The sequence below is a fragment of the Carassius carassius genome, chromosome 42 (genome assembly GCF_963082965.1).
Source record: "Carassius carassius chromosome 42, fCarCar2.1, whole genome shotgun sequence".
NCBI classification, from domain to species: Eukaryota; Metazoa; Chordata; class Actinopteri; order Cypriniformes; family Cyprinidae; genus Carassius; species Carassius carassius.
Window position 1 is genome coordinate 16,572,784 of NC_081796.1, and position 22,362 is coordinate 16,595,145.

The 22,362-nt window shown below is 35.7% G+C and overlaps 1 protein-coding gene across 2 annotated transcripts in view; it reads right to left on the reverse strand.

Annotated features, from left to right (window-relative positions):
* Positions 1–22,362, reverse strand: part of LOC132123848 (serine/threonine-protein kinase OSR1-like) — a 59,684-nt gene that overhangs the window by 17,592 nt on the left and 19,730 nt on the right. For both annotated transcript variants that reach the window (XM_059534540.1, XM_059534541.1), the window contains exons 3-4: positions 21,420–21,528; positions 11,468–11,609 (exon numbers count right to left, since the gene is read on the reverse strand). In XM_059534540.1, the coding sequence (XP_059390523.1) occupies positions 11,468–11,609; positions 21,420–21,528 (251 nt within the window). The remainder of the gene's footprint in view (positions 1–11,467; positions 11,610–21,419; positions 21,529–22,362) is intronic.

A 22,362-nucleotide genomic window follows, 5' to 3' on the forward strand; every position in this document is an offset into this window, starting at 1 on the left:
ACCTCACGGGTCGTAACACTCTCACTTCTTGCATTATATTTTACAGTCCAGCTGGGGGCAGCAGAGATATGAATTAAACTGAAGCCGCTGACAGACAGTGAAGTAAATCAACTTTTAAACATAATGAGAAGACTCTGTTACTGTTCATAACAGTCACATTCTCTTGCCATGACGATATCCAATTATGTGCTTCATAGGTGCAAAACCATAATTGCAACCTTTCTGTAGTAAGTCCACACAGACACACATAAACATATTCTGAGAGGCCTCAGTTGTTCACTCCTGCTGGGCAAATCAAAACACATTAACACATGTCCACTCCAAACTCAAGTGCATTTGGTGGTGTTCCTGAAGTGTAACAGATGTTTGGAGACGATTAGATTGGTTGGTAACACTCCTGCTGTCCGTGAGCATGAATGATAATCACTGAAATATTTCTTAGATAGGGCAACATGAGGAGAGAACATGTCTGATTTTGAAAAGATAAATATTCAAGAAGAAAATGCAGAGGGTTGCACGTGATAAATCAGTGTGTGAACGACACACAATACATTATACCAAAGTCCTTTTAGGCAAGTCGTGCCACTCGGCCGCCATCTTGGCAAGACCTCCGGGCAGCTATTTCAGACTAACAGGACCAGGCTCCTATCTAAATGAATGGGCAGAGAGTCAGAACTGCACATTCACTGGTCACCGGGACATAAAAACTACATGTATAGAAACAGCAGTAAAATATAATAAAAATCGCTGAAAAAGTTTGATGACTTTGCCCCAAAATAAGGTTTAAAACGCCTTTTTCCCCACAGGTTATACCTTTACTACGCATGCGCAAGGGTTCCTCAACTGTGCACATACGTCAGTGGAACCAGACGATAGGCTTAAATGTTTCCCGACTTGACTGTTAAAAGCAGATGATTGGCTTTCCAGCGGGAGGGGCGGGACATGGGTTTTCCTTGTATAGTTATATTGAGGATTGAGGAAGTGGCATGTCTCTTATAAATTGTCTCTGATTATACAAACAGACGTTCATGTTTCAGAGGTCGAACGGATTTTTAGATGAAGGGCCAATGTTACTCTGGGTTAACAGTAATTATAAGTATTATATACTTCAGAGCAGAGCCTGCATGGGCCTAATCTAGGCTATTTTTTTTTTTTTCATTGAATCTGAAAATGACTTCGTTCATCACATTTACTTCACGCGCTCTGGCGCAGATTCCCCTCTCACGATGCTCAGCTGTGGACGATTTAAAAATGTTTGATATAAAGGTTGCTGTCCCATTTTATACAGGAGTTGTTCATGTAAAAAAATCGAATTATATTGTTAGTTCTAATTATATTATTAACACAAGTTCATTTACGTAGGCTATTTAACATGCACTGTGACATTTTATCCTTTTTAATTTATAAACTCCTTGACATTTTAAAGTTAGTTTAATAATATTTAAATTCAAGTTTAAAAATAGGTTTTAACTGCTAAATACCAACAACCATACTGCATGTGAATAAATAAAATGCATACTTTTCATAACATTTCATTATTCATAAAATACAACACATCTCTGGTGTTTGTATTTGTACTTCAATATAATGAGCTCCTCCAAGTTTAAGAATAGTCCTAGACTAGTTTCTCTCTCTCTCTCTCTCTATTTAACAGCATTAGCTCAATGAAATACGTCTTCCTTCCATTAGAATGAATGTTTTCCTGCCTTGCTAAATGTTGGGCTCGTGATCAATAAGTTGTATTCGCCTCAATCTGATTTAGTAAAGTCAAACTGCAGACAGTGAAGCTGCATCACTGAGCGTGAGTCCCGCGAGCTGTGAGGTGGGAAGAGAGGATTCCGCTTCGTCTTAAAGCCTTCCGCAAACATTCACGATCACAAATAACAATGATTTTCGAAAAATAATGATTAATTATTAATTGATGATTTGTTATTATCATTATGGTCTTGTGAAAATAATAATATGGGCTGCGAAAATATAACGAATACAAAGAGTAGTGCTGCTGAGTGCAGGCATGTTTCAGCCCAGTAACACACCATTCTTCACAGCCAAAAAACAGACTGAATTCAGTTCAGGGTTGGGTTTTTGGGGGTAGTTTTGTATGGCTTGTGGGGGTCGAGATAAAGGTGTGAATCTCTTGCTCTTTCATATGGACAGTGTATAAGGCTTTCAAAGTTGCTGAACCAGTTTATATAGGACTGTTGTTTTGGTTCGGCCTATAGACTAAAAAATGGTCTTGTCCCCACGTAAGATTTTTCTAGTTTTAGTCATTCATTTGTTATATTCAACTAATCAGACGTTTATATTAAATTTACGTAATCAAATCTTAATATATTCCTCGCTCAAGCACATGCATTAAGATTGCCACAAAGTACATGCAGAAGTAGCCTAATAATTGTGAAAAATGAGACATTTGAATTATTTATTAATAAACAAATGTTTTCTTGTCTGCTGTAAGATGAAATTCACAGTGCTGGCTCTCTCCGACAGAGAAATGCAACATTCACAGATTGTTGAATGTTGAATATTAATGCGCCCTGTCATTAATGCGCATTAATAATTTTTGCACAAATACTTAAATATGAATATTAATTCACATTTTGCATTACAACGTAAATTATTTTTTACATGCAATTATCTTAAATGAAACCAAACAAGATTTGTAATGAAGATAAAATAAATAAGAATAAAAGCTGCACATCTACCATCACACGTGCAGTGCACATATTTTACACACCTACGTTTAAATGCAGCTGCATTTTTTTTTTTTTTTCATGAAATAATATGAAAGCAAGTAGGGCTGGGTGATAAATCGATTTTATCAATTAACTCGAATTTGTAATTTACATCGGTTTGTTTGAATGAAAATCGGTTTTGTTTTTAACATCCACCGACGCACCACTCAGTTCTCCTGTAGTTCAGAGTGGCTCAACCTGTAATATAACTGCATATTCAGCAAGAATTCATGTTAAACATATTTAGCTATGGCTTGATCAGGTTATAATGACTGCAATAGTCGAGCGGGATGTTAAAGGCTATATGATTTTGTCTGTTTCTTTTACTGATTATTTTCGGGTTAAAGCATGATTTAAACAGATTAAGCACATTCACACGCAATCGCTTTAGCAATAATGCATTCAAACAAATGTGATCTTACAGTGCTACATTATCAGTAGGCTATTTGATTTTGAAATCTTGAAGAAATTAATCGATCTGTTTAGATAAAATAACTGACAAAAATTTACTGTTATTTTCCTCACAAACAAAATTTGCACAGCTGATGGGCTAGTATTAACAAAAAATAAATAACAATAAAAATAATATATAATAAAAAATAATAATAAAATAAAATAAAGTTATTTCCAGCATTAAGGTAATAACATTACAGTTTTTTTATCATCTTGTCTCAGTTATAAGTTTATAACTATATTAAAACTTGTTTTGAAAAAATTCTTTGTCATTTGAATATTGATTTTAAAATCGATTTAAATCATAATTTAATTTTATTTTTTATTTTTTTTTAGGCCATATGCTATTGCCCAGCACTAAAAGCAAGTAAAGAAGGCTCCCTTTAAAATCACTTATGTTGTCAGTTAATGAAGCTCTTTTTTACATCGTGTGCAATTTGTTGATTATAATGAGAGAACTTGAGTTTAATCATGAGGACGGTTTATTAATCCGTCCATTCTTTAGAGTTTCAAAGATTTGGCTAAATCGTGCAGGTTTAATTTATTCCTTTCTTGTTTTAGGCTAATTAGGCATAATTAATGTGAACGAAATTATACAGCGCTTCACGTTTAAACATGCAACAATTTCTTAATCAGTTTACAGACAAATGTCTTTTTTCCAAGAAGTTATCTGTCAAAATAAAGGACAGGTAACGAATAACAAAAATGCATGTTGTTTTATTAAAGGAATTTTAAAATACAAATTAAAATATAGGCATAATATATGAAAATATTGACATTGCATATTGTAGCCTACCCCCCAAAATAGGCTACCACTTTTAATGCTCAGATGCAAAGTAAACCACAATTTCTTTTGAATAATATAACACATAATTCATATAATATAAATAATACTGCATACCTTTTAAATGTATCAAATCTAAAATATGGTTTAATACCATGTAGCTTAGAGAAAATATAATCACAGGTTCAGGCACAGGCTTGACATTTATCCTGCTTGAATTCGTTCTAATAAATGCATATAACTTCATAAGTACCAAACTTTCATCTGTGAATATTACATTTTAAATATATTAAATATTTTAACTCTAGTCTTTTTCTTTCATTTTCCGTGACTGAAGCCGTCAAATGTAAAACATCAGCGAGGCAAAACTGACGTCTATTTGGGAAAATGTGCTGTGATGCGCTTGTTTGATAACTTGTGGTTAAATCGCCACTCAGCGGTCAAAAGCTGCAAATGCACTTTACAGACGCCGCGGTGGCGGTACCCGCGGTGGTAAAAAGGGCCTTTAGGCTGTCTACTTAGTGTAAGTCGATGTGCGAGACTTCCGGTTCATTAGCCGCTGTAGGGAAATAATGAGAAGAATAACAGCATGTAGTAAACGGTAAAACGGTTTACACTATAGTGTGCAACTAGTACGTTCATAAAATAATACATAAATAATGGTAAGACACACCAATTTTCAAGATCAAGCAGCAAAACAAGCGTTTTTGTACAGCTAAAAATAGCTGGATGTGGATGAGACTGGAAACCAGACGCATAAAACTCACAAATGGCCGCGCCCGCTCTTACGGGAAAAATAAGGTGGATAAAATAACACTTGTTTTATAATTAATATTTATATTAATATAATGTAAAAAATAAAAGAAAAATTAATTACAAAATATATTTATTAATAATGTATTTAAAATTATTTGACATGTCAAAGCAGTAAAAAGTGTCCATAGCTGAAGAAACACTTCCATATGTGTGTGTGTTTGTGTGTGTGTGTGTATGTGATAAACTAAAAGCAAATTATTTCCAAAACCAAAACATTTCACCAACCAAATAACAGCCTTCCTCCAGTAAAGCATGGATGTGCTCAGATATGGACTGTTTCTCTGCAGCAGGGACTGGAGCACTTGTCAGGATAGGAGGAAAAATGGATGGGACAAAATCCCATAAAATTCTTGAGGACAATCTCTTCCATCTTGACAATGACTCAAAGCACACAGCAAAACTGAGCACACAGTGGTTGAAGGAGAAAAATGTGAATGTCATTGCATGGTCTAGTCAGAGCTCAAACTTAAACCTTTTTGAAAGTCTGTGGAATGACTTGAAGAGTGCAGTCCACAGACATTCACCATCAGATTTAACTGAACTTGAGCAGTTCTGCAAAGAAGAGTGGGCAAATATTGCAAAGTCTAGATGTGCAACGTTAGTAGAGACCAATCCCAACAGACTAAAGGCTGTAATTAAAGCAAAAGGTGCAACAAAATACAGACAAGGAGGTGATCCTTTGGTGTTATAGTTTTCACTTGAATGTTGTAAGTTACACTGAATAAAAACAGCTGGATAAAACAAAAACTCTCCGTCTTCATAATGCTGCAAAGCAACAAAATATGGATTATTTTAAAGGGGGTGATTCTTTTCTATACCCATTGTATTTATAAAATGATAACGTGCCCATAGTTGTGAGTTGACCTACCTATTATTTTTAATTAAACAAACATATTTATTAAAAAGACAGTCAAAAGCACCCATAATTGAAGAAACACCCCATATGAGCAGATCTCTCAAGTCTCCAAGTTAAGACTAAGAGGACTGATAATTATACTCCAGGGATCAGGCATTTAAAAACTTTCCAGAATGCAACTACATCACCACCATATAAAACGCAGATGGTACTATTTGAAGAATGTCAGATCAACAGCAGAACAGGTTCCTGAGATCTAAGCGATACAGATCATTTACACTCCAAGCAATGATATCACCCTCTGAGAGAGTTATGACAACATGTTCTGGTTTCCTCAGCTGACACTCATTAATTACAAAGAGAGTCTCGGTGTGAGGACAGATCCAAAGAGTCCATTTAAGTCCAATCACACCAGAGCAGAGACGAGCTCAAAGCTTTACATTGACAAACAGACTGCTCTTAAACTGGGAGGAGGGTGAAAAACTCGATGAGAAGCCACAAAGAAGAGAGTAGATGGACGATGATTTTTACGCCCATCTGCTGGAATTCACAGGACGGTGAGGATTATGAAGAATTTTGCTGCTTCACTCCCTCTTGATAGCTGACTTCATGCCAGCCTTAAGGCACAGTGTATAATTGCATTCTCGAGTGATGTGGAGGATAATGTGCAACTCCCTCCTTGTTGCACATGTGAACAACCCCTCTCTTCACATTTCTCTCATATAATTCAGATTGCATGTAACAAAACTAAATTTGCTTGTAAATTTTTCTCAAACATCTAAAAAACACTCAAAAGCTTCTAATAAGGCAAAAATGACCTCCCGTCACACTGACTAAAAGCCTGTGAATTATTTACACTGCTTTATCAGGCCTATGCATGTGCAGAGGGAACAATTGATAGGAGAAGAAAGCAATTACCAAAAAGGGAGAGATAGAGAGAGAAAAACAGACCAATGATTTAAATGAACCATCAGTGAGTCATTACCGCAAAGACAGCATTGACGTCTGAAGATGAATGTCTATGATAAACAAGCAAAGGAATCTTTGATGAGCTTCGGTCATATTCGCTCGGCCTACATCAACTGAGATTTGTTTGATTTAAAGATTTAATGATAAAAGACTGAAGGGTACAAATTAGACTGGCTCACTCAGTTTTTCCATGGATTTCCATTGGAAACTCAAACAGATGTTGATTTTGATATGTAATTCATTAATTCCATCATTCATCATCTAAGATTAAGCTGATTTAAATGGTGTCTCTGTCCACAGGCTTCCTACAAACCTCCTGTGTTGAAACCAGTCCAGGCTTAAAGGGATAGTTACACACTCTCACTCTCAAACCTGCAAACGGATTTTTTTTCTGTAGTACACTTTAGATTTATTTTTTCCCACACAAATCTTTTACATTTAACAAAAGTCTGTACTGCACCATGAAGTAAAAGCAGTCCATGTAAACTCCTGAGCTATATTCCAAGTCCTCTGAATCATACAATGCGCTTTTAGTGAAAAACAGGCCAAAATTCAAGTAATTATTCCATGAAAATCTTCCCTATCCAGTAAGCTGTGACAGAAACACCAGAGTAATTTGACTGATTAAAAACCAGATTATAATGTTGGGTCAGATCGAGTCCAAATCTTTAACCCATTGAGTTTGGTTGGGAGATTTTTATTAATGTCTTGTTATTTTAATGTTATGTTGTTACTTTTTTTTTGTAAGAGCAGGTCATATGATATTTTAAAGTGTCCTAATATTGTGCTGGAGTACCCTACGACAGGTTTAAATGCATCTTAGGCCCCGTCCACACGAACATGGTTATTTTTAAAACCGCAGCTTTTGGCCGTCCGTCAACATGCAAACGCAGCGCCAGGTAACTGAAACCGAACATTTTTGAAAACGCCTGCCAGGGTGAAGATTTTCAAAAACTCCGGTTGCAGTGTAAACATGTAGACAGCTAAACCGGCATTAATGGTTTGTGATGTCGGAGCCAGCCCTGTTATCTCCTAGTGATGTCTGATTCGCGAACAAATCGTTCAATTTAACCGGTTCTTCTTAGTGAACCGGTTGAACCAGTTCACCAAATCGAACTGAATCGTTTGAAACGGTTCGCGTCTCCAATACGCATTAATCCACAAATGACTTAAGCTGTTAACTTTTTTAATGTGGCTGACACTCCCTCTGAGTTCAAACAAACCAATGTCCCGGAGTAATATATTTACTCAAACAGTACACTGACTGAACTGCTGTGAAGACCGAACTGAAGATGAACACCAAGCAGAGCCAGATGACGAACGAACACGCCCACTGCTGGAGCAGTTGTTGTTCTCGAGTCAAGAACCGGTTGCATCAGTTTTCGGATCACCAGTACACTGAACCGAAAAATGTTTCTTTTGGACGCCTCCGATTTGAGAACCAATGAACTGATGATACTGCGCATGCATGTAATTTTTCAAGTATTTCGTTAAACATCGGAAAGTGTGATAAAATAACTATATTTTATTTTGCTTTTTTTTATGATGAATTTTTCTAATCTGTATATTGTAGATTATGTATAGGCCAAAGGGGTTTTCAGGGAAGTTGGACAATAATTAAGACTCTAAATACCCTGTTAAATAGGAATAAGGGATGATTTATGAAATATCTGTACTTTATTTATAGTTAATGATGACATTCACAAATTGAGTTTGTAGTAAACAGCAATTCTCTTTCTCGAGTCAAGAACCGGTTGCATCGGTTTTCTGATCATCAGTACACTGAACCGAAAACCGTTTCTTTCAGACGCATCCAGAGGTGGGTAGAGTACCCAAAAACTGTACTCAAGTAAAAGTAAAAGTACTTCTAGAAATATTTACTCAAGTAAAAGTAAAAGTACTAGTCTTGAATAGTTACTTGAGTAAGAGTAAAAGAGTATCGGATAAAAAATCTACTCAAGTAGTTAGTTACTAGTTACTTTGGGTCATATATACTGAGCCTATTTTTATTTAGATATATAAAATGTAATGTATGTGTGCGTGTATAAATGTATATATTTCATCAGCCTTTACTCCAATTTATGTAATTTATTATAAAACCCTGTCTGTTTACTTAAGTAACAGATATAGGTGTCATGCCATAACATATTTTTAATACGACTGACTTTATATTAAATGTGAATTTAATATTGAAAGTTAATGTGATATAAATATTGCTACTAATCTTTCATTGTTCAGAAAGAGAGCAAATAACATTTACATTATTAAAGATCATTTTCAATGACAGTCTAGATTTCAATCACTCTCAGAACATCCCATTAAAATCACTGAAACTGTTAACACTGTGAAATCAATATCTTAATTAAAGATTCGTACACACATCTGCACTTTGTTGTTTCTGACGAGAGAATTCGCCAGAAAGAGGTATTCAGTCAGTAAGCGAGTGAAGGAAGCACCGGCATTTAGCGATGACTCATCTGAACGCCTCTAATTGGCCAATGCTTTAATAAGCTCAAAAGAATCATGTGTGATTGGTTATAATGCGCAGTGCTGTAAAAACACATCTATCTCTGGCTCATGACTTGCTGAACGTACTCGCACCGGTGTGATTGTATTAAAATTAATAAAATCTAAATCGGCTATTTTTTGTCTTTTGGAAGCTGCATTCAACTTGACTCCCCCTCTGTTATAAGCCACACACCTAAAACAAACTAATGTCACCGTGGTATCGTGTACTGTAATCGAATGTAGCCCAAATTATTACCTGTTGAACAGTAGACAGCACACGCGGTGTTCATCTAATAAGGATCTCCATCGCTAGCAAATAATAGCCTTTGCAGATTTGCTTTCTATTCAGTGCAGTTCCATAGCCACGTTTTCAACGCTGCTGATGTTAAACGTTACAACTCCGAGTGAACCGCTTCAGACGCTCAGCGCGTGCGGCAGGGAACTGAACGACTCATTCAAACTGATTCATGAACCAATTCACTCGTTTGCCAATTGGTTTGATCAAGCCTTTGAACAGAATTGACTCAAAAGAATGAATCATTCGCGAATGGGAATCGCTCATTGCCCAGACAAAAGTAGATGGTGCGTTTGGAATAAACTGAAGCATTTATAACATTTATTGCATTAAGATAAAGTAACGAGAGGAGCGTCGCCCACAGTAACGAAGTAAAAGTACAGATTTTCCCCCCAAAATTTACTCAAGTAAGAGTATAAAGTACCCATCTTTAAATATACTCCGAGAAGTATTAGTTACCCCAAAAAATTACTCAAGTAAATGTAACGAAGTAAATGTAACTCGTTACTACCCACCTCTGGACGCGTCCGATTCGAGAACCGAGGAGCTAATGATACTGCGCATGCGTGATTCAGCGTGAACCCGACTGACTCACAGCGCGTCTGAACCGAACTGATTCTTTTGGTGATTGATTTTGAACTGATTCTGTGCTAATGTTATGAGCGCGGGTAAACCGAGGGCTTGAATGAAGGGCAATCTGGTGAAACATAAATTCATTTAATAACAAATACATCGCAATGGATTATGTATAGTAAGTGGATCATGGTTTCTGCGCTGATGACACCTAATTTATTTACTTTATATCTCCAAGACTTAAATCCTCGTATGCATATTATTGCTGTTACTGTATTTGGGTGCATTGTTGCAAAACTTAATTGTAACTTTTCATGATTATGAGGTTTTTAACTGACTTAAGTTATGATTACTGACTTTATATATTTGAATGTTTGATAGACTTGACGCCATTACGTCATCGCCAATGACGTCATTACGTCGAGCGTAAAAGAACCGAAAAAAATCAAACTTCCCATCACTATTATCTCCACCTAATGGAAACTTTTTCAGGCTTCTGATTGGCCAACATGGCTTTAACGATTGAGATTACATCGCCACCTGTTGGCTTGGTATGCTCTTGACAGTGTATCATAGCATGAGTTTGCATTTTCATTTTTTTTTTTTTTTTTAAAGGAAGTCAGTTTATAATAATACCTGTGTACGTGTAAACAATTATGCTATAAGCTTACAAAAATACCATCGATATTACCTTATCAATTCAAGCTCGAGTCAGAGGATGATACCAATGCAGTAGCTCAATCAGAAACTCCATCGCAATCATGAATAGATCAGGATGCTTCTCACTAGTAAGTTTAAACTTTGTATGTGGTACTTCACTTGAAGTCTTTACATCATCTTTCGGCAATGAAAACAAAACAAACTTGCTAGCACACTAACCAGTGGAAGTGTTTGTGGGCAGGTCAGAGTATTTGTATTTCGCGGGCAGGTGGGGATTATGTAAATATGTTATTTTGTGACGTATATAGGTAATAGGCAGAAGATTCGAAAATATGACGACTCGGTTCAGAATCAACTCTCTTTTGAGACAATATCTTTATCATGCACTTTTTTGATTAACAACTTTGCAAACGGTTTACATTGAAGGGTAGCTACGTTACAAACTGCAAAAATATATATTTTTCGAAAAACCATATGACCTGCTCTTTAATATTTCACGTGTCTGAGTTCAAGTACAAGTCTACCCGAGTGCATTCAAGTTCATTCATAGTCGGAGTAGGAGTCTGATTTGTGAATAAATCGTTCTTTCAAGCCAGTTCTATTCAACGAATAAGTTCTCCACTGATGCAGTTATTCTAACAGTTTTTATTTGTCATTGTTGGAGTTTCAAAGATGTGGTCATTATTAAAAATGGAGCGGTGGGAATATTCTTCTGAATTCTCATTTTGTGTTAAACCGAAATCATACGGGTTTAGAACAACAAGTAAAAAATGACGAATTGCATTTTTAGGTCAAATTATTTTCCAAAAGTGTATTACCTGTGGATCTGTCCATTTTTGTGAAGGTACTCAAGACCCTGAAGGACCTCTTTCAGCACAGTAGCTATACTGGGTTCATCCAGTACACCGTTCTTGTGTTCCCCTTTTGAAATTATGTGCTTTATAACATCCAACACAGAGCCTGCAACAAAGACAACACATGGAGCTTTACGTTATGTACATAATGTCATACACTCATTAGTATTACAAGTGCAAACACGAGAAGAGCATCTGCAATGTTCACATGCTACATTCTAGGGCATTTCATGGCACACTTAAAACAACAAAGACCAAAGAGCTTCATTCTTGTGTGACTGGCTTGCAAGTTTTTCAGAAGACACACATTTCATAACCTACAAAAAATGGCTGACTGCTTTCCCTTTGTTGTCTTTAAAAACAATCTTTTAGTTTTGTTTATATAGAGACACAAGTTAATTTGATTATGTGACACCAAACAAACCAATACTGTTTAACACCAAGGACACCAAACCAACTGTACAGTAGGAAAACAATTTGTCAATCTTTATTTTTTCCCATGACATTTAATTAAAGGCACATTCAAGAGTCCATGAGGAGAATGTTCCATCAGCAACTTTATTAACCCGTTACGCCATATTTCGAGCTTGGAAGATGGCCAATGTGTCAGGGAACGCTCTGAATGGCCGGAGAGATCAGTAAGACAAAGACGGTCTGTTCATGCGACTGCCCTAGAGTTGTATATGTAAAACATTTCCATGTAAAAAGTTGGAATAAACATAGCAAATACAATTTTATCCCACTTAGCCTGAGTAATCAAAACTCTCTGAAATGAAATTCTGAGAAACTGAATTATGAATTCCCGGAGTTCTGATGAAGTTAACTGTGGTAGCATCACAGTGCTCTCTTCACTGACGCAGAAAACGAAACTTGAAACCCTTGGAAGGGTGAAGAGGTCAAGCAGCGTGCCGTCAGCAGAGTGAGCGGCTGGCCAGTGTGTTTGAGGGACAGAGTGACAGGCACAAGGATATTACATAACAAAACTTGTCTATACACTATCGTTCAAATGTCTGGCAGATTCCACAAAAATATTAAGCAGCACAACTGTTTTCAACATTGATAATAGTAAGAAATGAAAAAAGGAAGGATCATGGGAAACTGAAGACTGGCTGCTGAAAATTCAGCTGTGCATCACAGGATTAAATTCCATTTTTTAAAATATTAAAATAGAAAAGAGTAATTTTTAACTGTAATAATATTTCACAATATTACTGTTTCTACTGCATTAGTAGTTCAAATAACAATCATAACTACCTTTTAAACCATTTCATAGCAAATACAAAAATTCATGCACTGAATATGGTCAAAAGGGTGAAAAATACAGATATACAGTTTTGTACAGGCCTTGAAATATTGTGCAGCATGACTCACCAGGAAAAACTGAGAGATCATAGCCCAGGAAATCAAGGTAGTTTATCACACCCACACTCTAGTTCATGGTAAAAGTGATTCCAAGAAACAGAAAAAGGGCTCATGTGTTTTCTTATTTTGGTCTCTTTTTTCCTTCTTTCTACAGCTCATTCTTCTTCCATGGATTAAAAATGGCATCAACGACCTAGAAGTCCTAAAGGCTGTTTCATATAAAAATATATAAGTTCGAATGAAAGAAAAACAAGACCGTGAAAGTGTGTATGTGCGGGCATGTGTGTGGCATGAATCCAGCGCACTGCTGACTGAGCGAACAGCACATCAAATTTCAGTGATGGCTACGACCTGGATTGAGAGAGAGAGATAGAGAACTGGGCAAATGACACTGATGACGTTAGTTTACAAACCCGTGTGAGGTTGATGGGTGGGGCTGTTGAGTAAAACCAGCAAACATGCTTAGTGTCAGGAGAGATAAAAATTTACTAATTTCCTACAACTCCCCTCAATATCTTTAACTATAGGGTTAATATTAACTTAAACACACAGTTCACCCAAAAAGATAAAAATCCTGTCACTATTTACTCACGTTGTTACAAACCATATGACTTTCTTCTGTGGAACACAAAAGCAGATATTTAGCAGAATGTTCATGCTGCTCTTTTCCATACAAGGAAACTGAATGGAGACCAAGAGTTGTCACGCTACAAAAATGACAAAAAGCACTATAGAAGTTTTGATTTGACAGCTATATTTCCTTCTGAAGCCATATAACAACTTTGAAATATAGTGCACAACTTTAGTGAATCAATTTTTGAAGTTTGACTAGTACTGGTCACCGTGCTGAGGTGCGATTGTGATGTGACTGTAAATGCTTCTCATTTCATTAAATACCATACAAATCAATGTACTGTATGTATTGATCACATGAACCGAACTCCCTTACCAAAGGTCCTCGAAAGTCACTTTAACCGTGGTGATGTGGCACCAAAGCATTCTTGATATTCTCTTGTGACACTTTGAGGAAAACGATCACCATTCTGTTATTCTAATTATGCTTCCACAACAGGAAAAGAAAATGACTCTTTGTCTAACAGTTGTCAGATTATCTGACATGGCTGGCTTCCTAAGGTTCTTGCATTGGCGTGGGTGGATAATGCAATGTAGTGCCCACTGGGCCAAAGGCCATACGGGGCGATGGTGAGGGAAAGATTACTCCAAGAAAATAAGAGTGGAGGAGCAGAGGGAATAAAGTGAAGAAAGGAAGCATCTGTTGGCTCTCAATGGGCTGTGATTACGGGCACAATGCCATATTTCTATTTCAAAACATGATGCTTAAAATCCACTAGACAATGAGTTTTAGCTTCAAATATTAATGCACCAAAAATGTCAATTGTTCTGGGTAGTCTGCTTGATGGATTAAAAAAAAAAGTGTCAAATTTACATTCAAAAATGCAGTTCAGATTTTCTGTTGAAATAACTTGGTGTGTTTGTGTGCGTTTGCTCTTACTCTTATTTCTGTTAATGATACAGTATATTAACATGCTAAGTGTACAAACTTTTGTCTGATAAGTGGCTTTTTCATCTTGAACCTGTGGCCATGTTCACACAGCAGCAGAATACAGCAGCTTCTGTTGGTTAACGAAGGTTTGATGGATGAATTTGCGGCTCGATTGGAATTTTGTCGCATCAGAAAGAGAAAGACTTTCAGTTTTATGGATGTCTCCATATTTGATCATTTACTTTGGTCACTTTTCCTATGGTTACTGGTAAGGAATACAGGTTTGACTCCCGTTACACGTTGATACAGACAGTATTTGAGACGCTACTGTAAGCTGCAGTGTGAACGAGACAATTTGAGACTTACACCTGTAAGTAAATACGGTTGCCAATCCCAAAAACTGACAGTGATAACGTAGCCTGTGAGACACAGTCATTACTTTTATTAATGGATGGATGACATTTAGCTCCTTCTATGAAAAAAACAAAGTGCCTTTTACAGTTTGTATAGGTAATTTTTCAAGTAATTTGAATATTAATATTTTAGATATTCTATAGCAAAGTGTGAGTGTAAATAAATTGTTACACCATTTAATGCTGATTTAATAAATTTTAATATAAAACAATGCAAAAAAATAGTTATTAGAATTTTGCTGATATTATCACACATATATTATCACAGGAAAAATTACTTAAACTTTTAGTATGTGGTTATGATTTTTTTTATTTTTATATTTCAAATATTAGGTGAGATAAAGTGTTTAAGCATTAACTAATTTCATTATGCCTTTGTATGCACAATAAATACATTTTAAAAAGCAAGAATATATCTCAGTGTTTTTTGTTGTTTTTGCTGATGTTCAGAAAATGTCTTAAAATCAGGTACAGCTTTTATTATTTAAAATGTTTCTATTAAAGACCTTTTTTTAACATGTACACAAAGGCATCTGTTTGTAGAATGACCTTTTTATATCCAGAGCAGCACAGAAGTAATAGCCAACAATGTGTGCTGAAGTTGTAAAATTCCCATGTAGCTGCAAAAGTTCTACTCACAAGTGCTGTTCAGAGGCCCGAGAAGGTATTGATCGTATTCCTATCTCACAGACCTTTGTACCTAACAAACAGGTCTGGCTGAGAAGCTTTGTAAATGCTAAAAGTAAATAAAGCAAATTTGAAATCTGGTATTCTTTTTTAAATTTCATATTAATAATAATTAAGTTATCTTAATGGTACAGGATAGTATGTATACTAAAATGTGGAGGGAATGTCAAGTATTATTTTGCTAAAAATAAAAAAATACTATTTAGCTAGTATAGTGAAAAAAATCATGCAAAATCACATCCTTATTTACGTCATAACTTCCAACAGTTGTCAAAGAGAATATCTCACACATCACTCTCAAGATGGGATGGTTAAACACACAGAAGTCACATTTCAAGGACAGCTTCAGGCCACCACCCAACACATGGCTTTGAGCAGCACAACTCTTTAACCATTCACTGAATGGGACGGAGACATTTTTGCTTTCAAAACCATAAAATGTCATTTGTCAGCCGAGTTACTCACACTCATGTCGTTCCAAAGTGGTGTGACTTTGTTTTTTATGCAAAATACCAAAGATGGACATTTTAAGTAATGTTTTACTTTTTTATCCATTCATTGAAAGTTACCACGGTCCTAAACAACCCCACTGAATTTCATTAAATGGACAAATAAACGGGGTTTCTACAGGTTTTAGGGAAGTAAATTTAAGCCTTTTTAAGATTGCGTAAAGAAAATGTAAGGAAAATCCAAAGGAACACATTGTCAATATGGTCTCTAAATGTAAATGTTTTGCATTAACAACATTTTAAAGTTTGGAAGTACAACTTGCAACAGAGCTCCAATAATTGATTTTACGAAAAAAAAGAACAAAAAGCATGCATTTCCTTGAAGCAAAGTGACACAATAAACCCTGTTTTTTGAGAATTCGATCAAAATGTAAAACACTTATAATTAAACAAATATATGGAAAAGGGCTCAGAAAAATATACTTAATTCAACAGGAAAACAAGTTTTCACACCCACTGACAGAAACTGAGCATAAAAATTTCTCAGAAGACTTCAAATGTTCAATCTGCCTCTCAAATAAATGTATCGTGATTTTATGATGTTTAGATACGAGTATTGGGAAACAAAACATAATGAGGAACATACACTTTTTTTATGAGGAAAAATTTTTTTTTGTATGCAACATTTAACCCTCAGGGCTTCTTCGTAAATGGGTTACACTTAGCTTCCTCCGGGTCAAAAAAGACCGAAGCCTTAAAAATGTAACTTTTTTTTTCCCAGGAAAACCAATCAAATATATTTTTGTTCAATAATATTTTTTGTATATTATTTAGAATTTTTAAAGATTTTTATGATACTTTGCATTAATTATATATTTTTTATGAGCAATTTTTTCCATTAGAATTAATATATATATTTTTATTTTATTTTAATTTTAATTTTTTTTCAATAAATGCACCATTGCACATCAAAATAGAGTGCAGGCCTAAAATAAAAAAAAATTCAAGTGAGAAGAGCGCCATCCAGTGGCTTTAAAATATAATAAATGTGTGTAATGTCCTGTAACCGCCTATAGGCTGCCATAGCTTTTTTTTATTTATTTTTTTTATTCCCATTTGGAAAGAAAAAAAATCGAATTACTAAGCAACCACTGAATGGAACAACACAATCTATATATCATTTTAAAGCTTAGGATCTCAGCTTTTTAATGCATCTAATCACATTTATTAACTCTTAACGAGTGCTGAGTAATCCCTCTAAAACCGAGTGTACCGCCAGCAGGCGCCACCTAGCTGCGAAAATATTCATTACCATATTTTTCAAAAATATTGCCTTGATTAACACAAAGTTGATGTCATTTGAAAGCTTAGGGTATGACCTTTACAGTGAATGTATCCACTTTGAAAAAATCTTAAGTATTGCTGAGTTATTTGGTGATAAATACAATTTCTTTTTTTTTCATAATCTATAAAATAATGTACTGCAATGTGTCAAAAACATCATACAGCTCATGAAACATTCACAGATCATTGAAAATGGCACTTCATTTTTTACAGCATATTATTACAATTACAATGAGCCTAAAATTAACATAATCTATTGCTTTTATGACTAGATATTCTTCATGGAGAAACAATTGCCCATGAGGGGGCGTCAAAGACTGTACAAAAAGGCTATCTCTGTTCCAAATGCTGTAACTTTTGATTCCTTTATCCAAATTATTATTATTTTTTATCCAGATGCAGCTAACATGTAGGGGGACTTCACTAAAAAAGAATTTTCCTCCTACCTTATTTCCTTCCTGAGTTATTCCATGACAAATAAGAAAGATATGCAAAATCATAATACAAATTATATATATATTTTGTCTTTTATCCGCAATTTCTCTGCAGGACAATGTCTAAATGTAATCTAATTTATATTTTTGAAAAATTTAAAAAGAGTTCTTTCAAACGATACCTACCTTTTGACTCTCCTTGCTATAGTTTTGGAGTTATTATGATTATATAGTAAAATATAGCAAAATTTGCTGTTTCAGTCTTACCAGTTAATTTCTCTGTGTGTGTGTGTGTTTGTGTGTGTGGGTGTGTGTGTGTGGGGGGGAGGGTGTCTTATTTGCACTCTTGATGTTTTAGAGTGTCACCCCTTCATTGCTGTACACTTTTTTTCTGCACAGTGGCTGATCTGTAGTTAGTACCACCAAAAGTTTCTCTGAGTTTTCCTATTTTCTTGTATTTCCCATTCATTTCCTATGTGGGTCATTTTTGACCCGTAGGAAGCTAAGTGTGACTTTTTTTTTTACGACCCTTTAACATATCAGAATCATCTCCTTGATTTTTTTGTGTGTTCACATAGGTAATACAACAAAAGTCACCAAGTTTCATCCCCCTCCGATGAAGCAAAAAAATTAAACAATTTAAAACGTACATGGTTTCGGTCTTTTTTGACCCGAAGAAGCCCACGAATGGCAGCCTCTTTCTGCTCAGATTTAGGACCTTTTTAGGCTTTATTTGTGGAAGGGCGAATATTATGAAATCCCGAATAAGCCATAGAAGTTTAAAACGACATGAGGGTGAGTAAATGCTGATAATTTAAACTTCTAGCTGAACTATCCCTTTTTTACACAATAAAAACACAGCAACTTCCACTGAAAAAGCCCTCTATAATCGGTTGTGTATCTATTACGTTTAAACAAGCTGCTTGCCCCTCTTGATGTGAGATCCATTATTATTTAAGATGGTGTGCCCTGTGTGCCAGGCATGATGCAGAGAGTCCAGCGGGGATGCTTGTGTCCTACCTTCATATTTAAGATGGGCAGCGCTCCACCTGGGCATCTGCAGCTGACAGAAGCAGGAGGAGGGCAGGACAGTTGATGACAGGCATAAAATGAACAGCGATTACCCAGACAGAGTGATTTCAGCTCTGCACCAGGGGAAGAATGGCTGCATCCCCCGGCTGTTAGCGTCAGCACGAGCCAGAATATAATCTCTGGGACAGAACATAACACGCTGGCTTGTAACATATCATCAAACTCTCAGCAGTAGCTTTACACAGTGGGGTCTGGGAAGACAGGAGCACTACTGGAGATTTAGGACGCAATGAATTCAAGATGAGGAACATTCTGTCTAAACCTCTGAAATAAAACTATTTGCAGTCACTCAGCACCTTCACAGCTGCAAAAAAGATGACAAATTCCGATCTGTTTGCACAACGTCATAAGAAAGATATGCTGTGCATGTCTTATGAGAAACCTTTAAAAGGGCAGACTGATTAGAATGAACTGCTGCATAGTTTGAAAAAACGTATCTTATGCATTTTTTTAAGATAAAAACTGTGATTACGGTTCAAAATCAGATTTTTAAAAATCCAAGTTTGCTATGCTTGTTTTTTATTTTTATTTTGTGATGATCAATTCTAAATAAAAATTACTTCAAAACTTAAAAAAATATATACTACTGTAATATTTTGCAATTACAAACAAGTAAAAATATATTAAATTACAATTGTTACATTTCAATATTAATATTTATGACCATTTTCCCTTCATTTTCAAATGAATTAAATTACATATTTAATTACTAAACGTACTTATAAATAAATAGTAAAAGTTAACAAGTAATTAAACTGTAAAGTACTAAAAGAGTAAATCTCAGAAAATTACTTAATTTAACTTAAACAGAAAAGAACCAAACTTTACGTTATGATGTTCAATTTGCGGTCAGCAAGGTATTTTTGAATGAAATTAACTTAGCAAAGATGCATTAAATGAATTAAAAGTAAGAGTAAAGACATTGATAATATTACAAAATATTTCTATTTCAAATAAATGCTGTTCATCTGAACTTTCTGTTAATCAAAGAATACTAAAAAAAAAAAAAAAAAACATATGATGGTTTCCACAAAAATATTAAGCAGGACTGTTCAAACTTTTTCAAAAACAAAGATTAAGCACTAAATCAGCGCACTTGCCCCGCCCCAGATCTATGTGGATCATCTGCCATTTCATAGTCGATAGATGACTAATATGAGGCAGAGCAACAACTTACTGTGTGATGGAGCCTAGAAAATGTCCCTAAAATTCAAGATATGGGGCAAAAATGCCCGTTTGAGATTGTGTCTCATATTTACATCACATAGTTAAGAAATATCACACGAGAAGTAGGCTAAGTGCAATATCACACTAGTGTAAATGTGATACTCATCTTATACCACAGTTCATTAAGAAGTTAATATTGTGTTATTTTAGACACAATGTTGTCTGTTTTGCTAAATTTTGCCAAACAGAAGATAAAGACAAAGCAGAACTGTTCATCTCAGAGCAACCCACAGCGGCATTTCATTTCTTATGTTGAACCATTGGCCATAGTCGCGTTGGCTTTGAAGTGGCACTGCACAGACCGATCATTATATGGTATCAAAGTACCACGAGAGCGATTCAAAATCACAAGGGGTCATCTGCTCTCTAAGCTCTTGTGGTTTTTTGATCTCACACACTGACTGATGGTGATGATCCACTTCAAGTCGAACAAGCCTAATGATTCAATGAACCATTCATAAAGAACCCCTTTAGTTCACTCCTGAATGAATCAGCCATTTGAACGAATCAAACGAATGAATAAATGACTCAATGACTTAATAATTAAGACATTTACCACCACCTACTGGCAGTTTTAGTTTATTATTTAGAGTATCATTTCATTAAAGAAATGATTTCATATATATATATATATATATATATATATATATATATATACAGTACAGACCAAAAGTTTGGACACACCTTTTCATTCAAAGAGTTTTCTTTATTTTCATGACTATGAAAATTGTAGAGTCACACTGAAGGCATCAAGGGCTATTTGACCAAGAAGGAGAGTGATGGGGTGCTGCGCCAGATGACCTGGCCTCCACAGTCACCGGACCTGAACCCAATCCAGATGGTTTAGGGGTGAGCTGGACCGCAGACAGAAGGCAAAAGGGCCAACAAGTGCTAAGCATCTCTCGGGGAACTCCTTCAAGACTGTTGGAAGACCATTTCAGGTGACTACCTCTTGAAGCTCATCAAGAGAATGCCAAGAGTGTGCAAAGCAGTAATCAAAGCAAAAGGTGGCTACTTTGAAGAACCTAGAATATGACATATTTTCAGTTGTTTCACACTTTTTTGTTATGTATATAACTCCACATGTGCTAATTCATAGTTTTGATGCCTTCAGTGTGAATCTACAATTTTCATAGTCATGAAAATAAAGAAAAAATCTTTGAATGAGAAGGTGTGTCCAAACTTTTGGTCTGTACTGTATATATATATTATATTTTTCCTGTTTTTTCTCAATATAAACATTTTTTAGTTGATTTATTTTCTTTTATTGAACTGGACATGTCTTAATGCCTTCCTATCCCTGAACGGCATTTTCAGCATTTGGACACAGCCAGTGACATAGATGAAAATTAAGTGTTTGGATTAGTTAAAAAAGAATAAAAAGGACAGGTAGACGGGACTTACCACCACTGAGCAGCTTCATGACCAACCACAGCTCATCCTTCACCACGAACGAGGTGTAGTACGACACAATGTTGGGATGGTGACACTGGCTCATCCCCTGAATCTCTTTCTAGAAAAAAAAAAAAAAGAGACGATCAGTCTTTATTGACAGTATTGTCAGTAACCTGATTTAGCCAACATCCAATCTAAATGATTCATAGTGTGCAACAATTGGACAAAACAATAATTTGCTTCCATTAGGGGAGAACAAAACCTCATGACACTCGGGAATCAAAACATTTGCTGGTCATATACTAAAGCAGCTCTCTGTGTATATACAGTCAAACAGTATGCGGTCCAGAATGCACTGGGGCTCATGGCTAAACCGAATAACTGTGGTGCCTCACAATGGTGTTATTCCAGATCTGGATTAATGTTTAAACAATTTCTGGCTCAGTTGCACAGTTGGCAAATCTTCAGAATCAGTGTAGATATTTACGTACTTCAGGTGAAATAGTAGTTTAGTTTTTATTAGCTCATTCATATAAGAAGCACCTCCAGCCACTTCAACTGACCGCAAAGCACATACTAACTGTAAAAATAAACAACCTCCATCCAAGCATGCTGTAAACACCATGACACCTTCATCTGACTGCCTTACAGCCTGTTCCAAATAACCAAGGAATCCAAAGAAATAGGTGCATATGTTACTGTCAATATCCAGAGAAATGCCGCTCCTAGATATATTTTTTCGGCATTCAAAAAACAGAAGGAAAAACAAGCCGCTTTCTTCTCCATCCCCTGTTTATTTGCTAGTCTTTCCAGTTGACAGAGCAGTTGAAGTGAAACACTTGCAGCTCGGAGAGACTGACAGTTGAGGTAATGTTGGGACTGCGGCCAAATCCATCACTCTGAGCTTTCCCCGACTCATTTGATGGTGGGGGCTTACTAATGATATTACAAA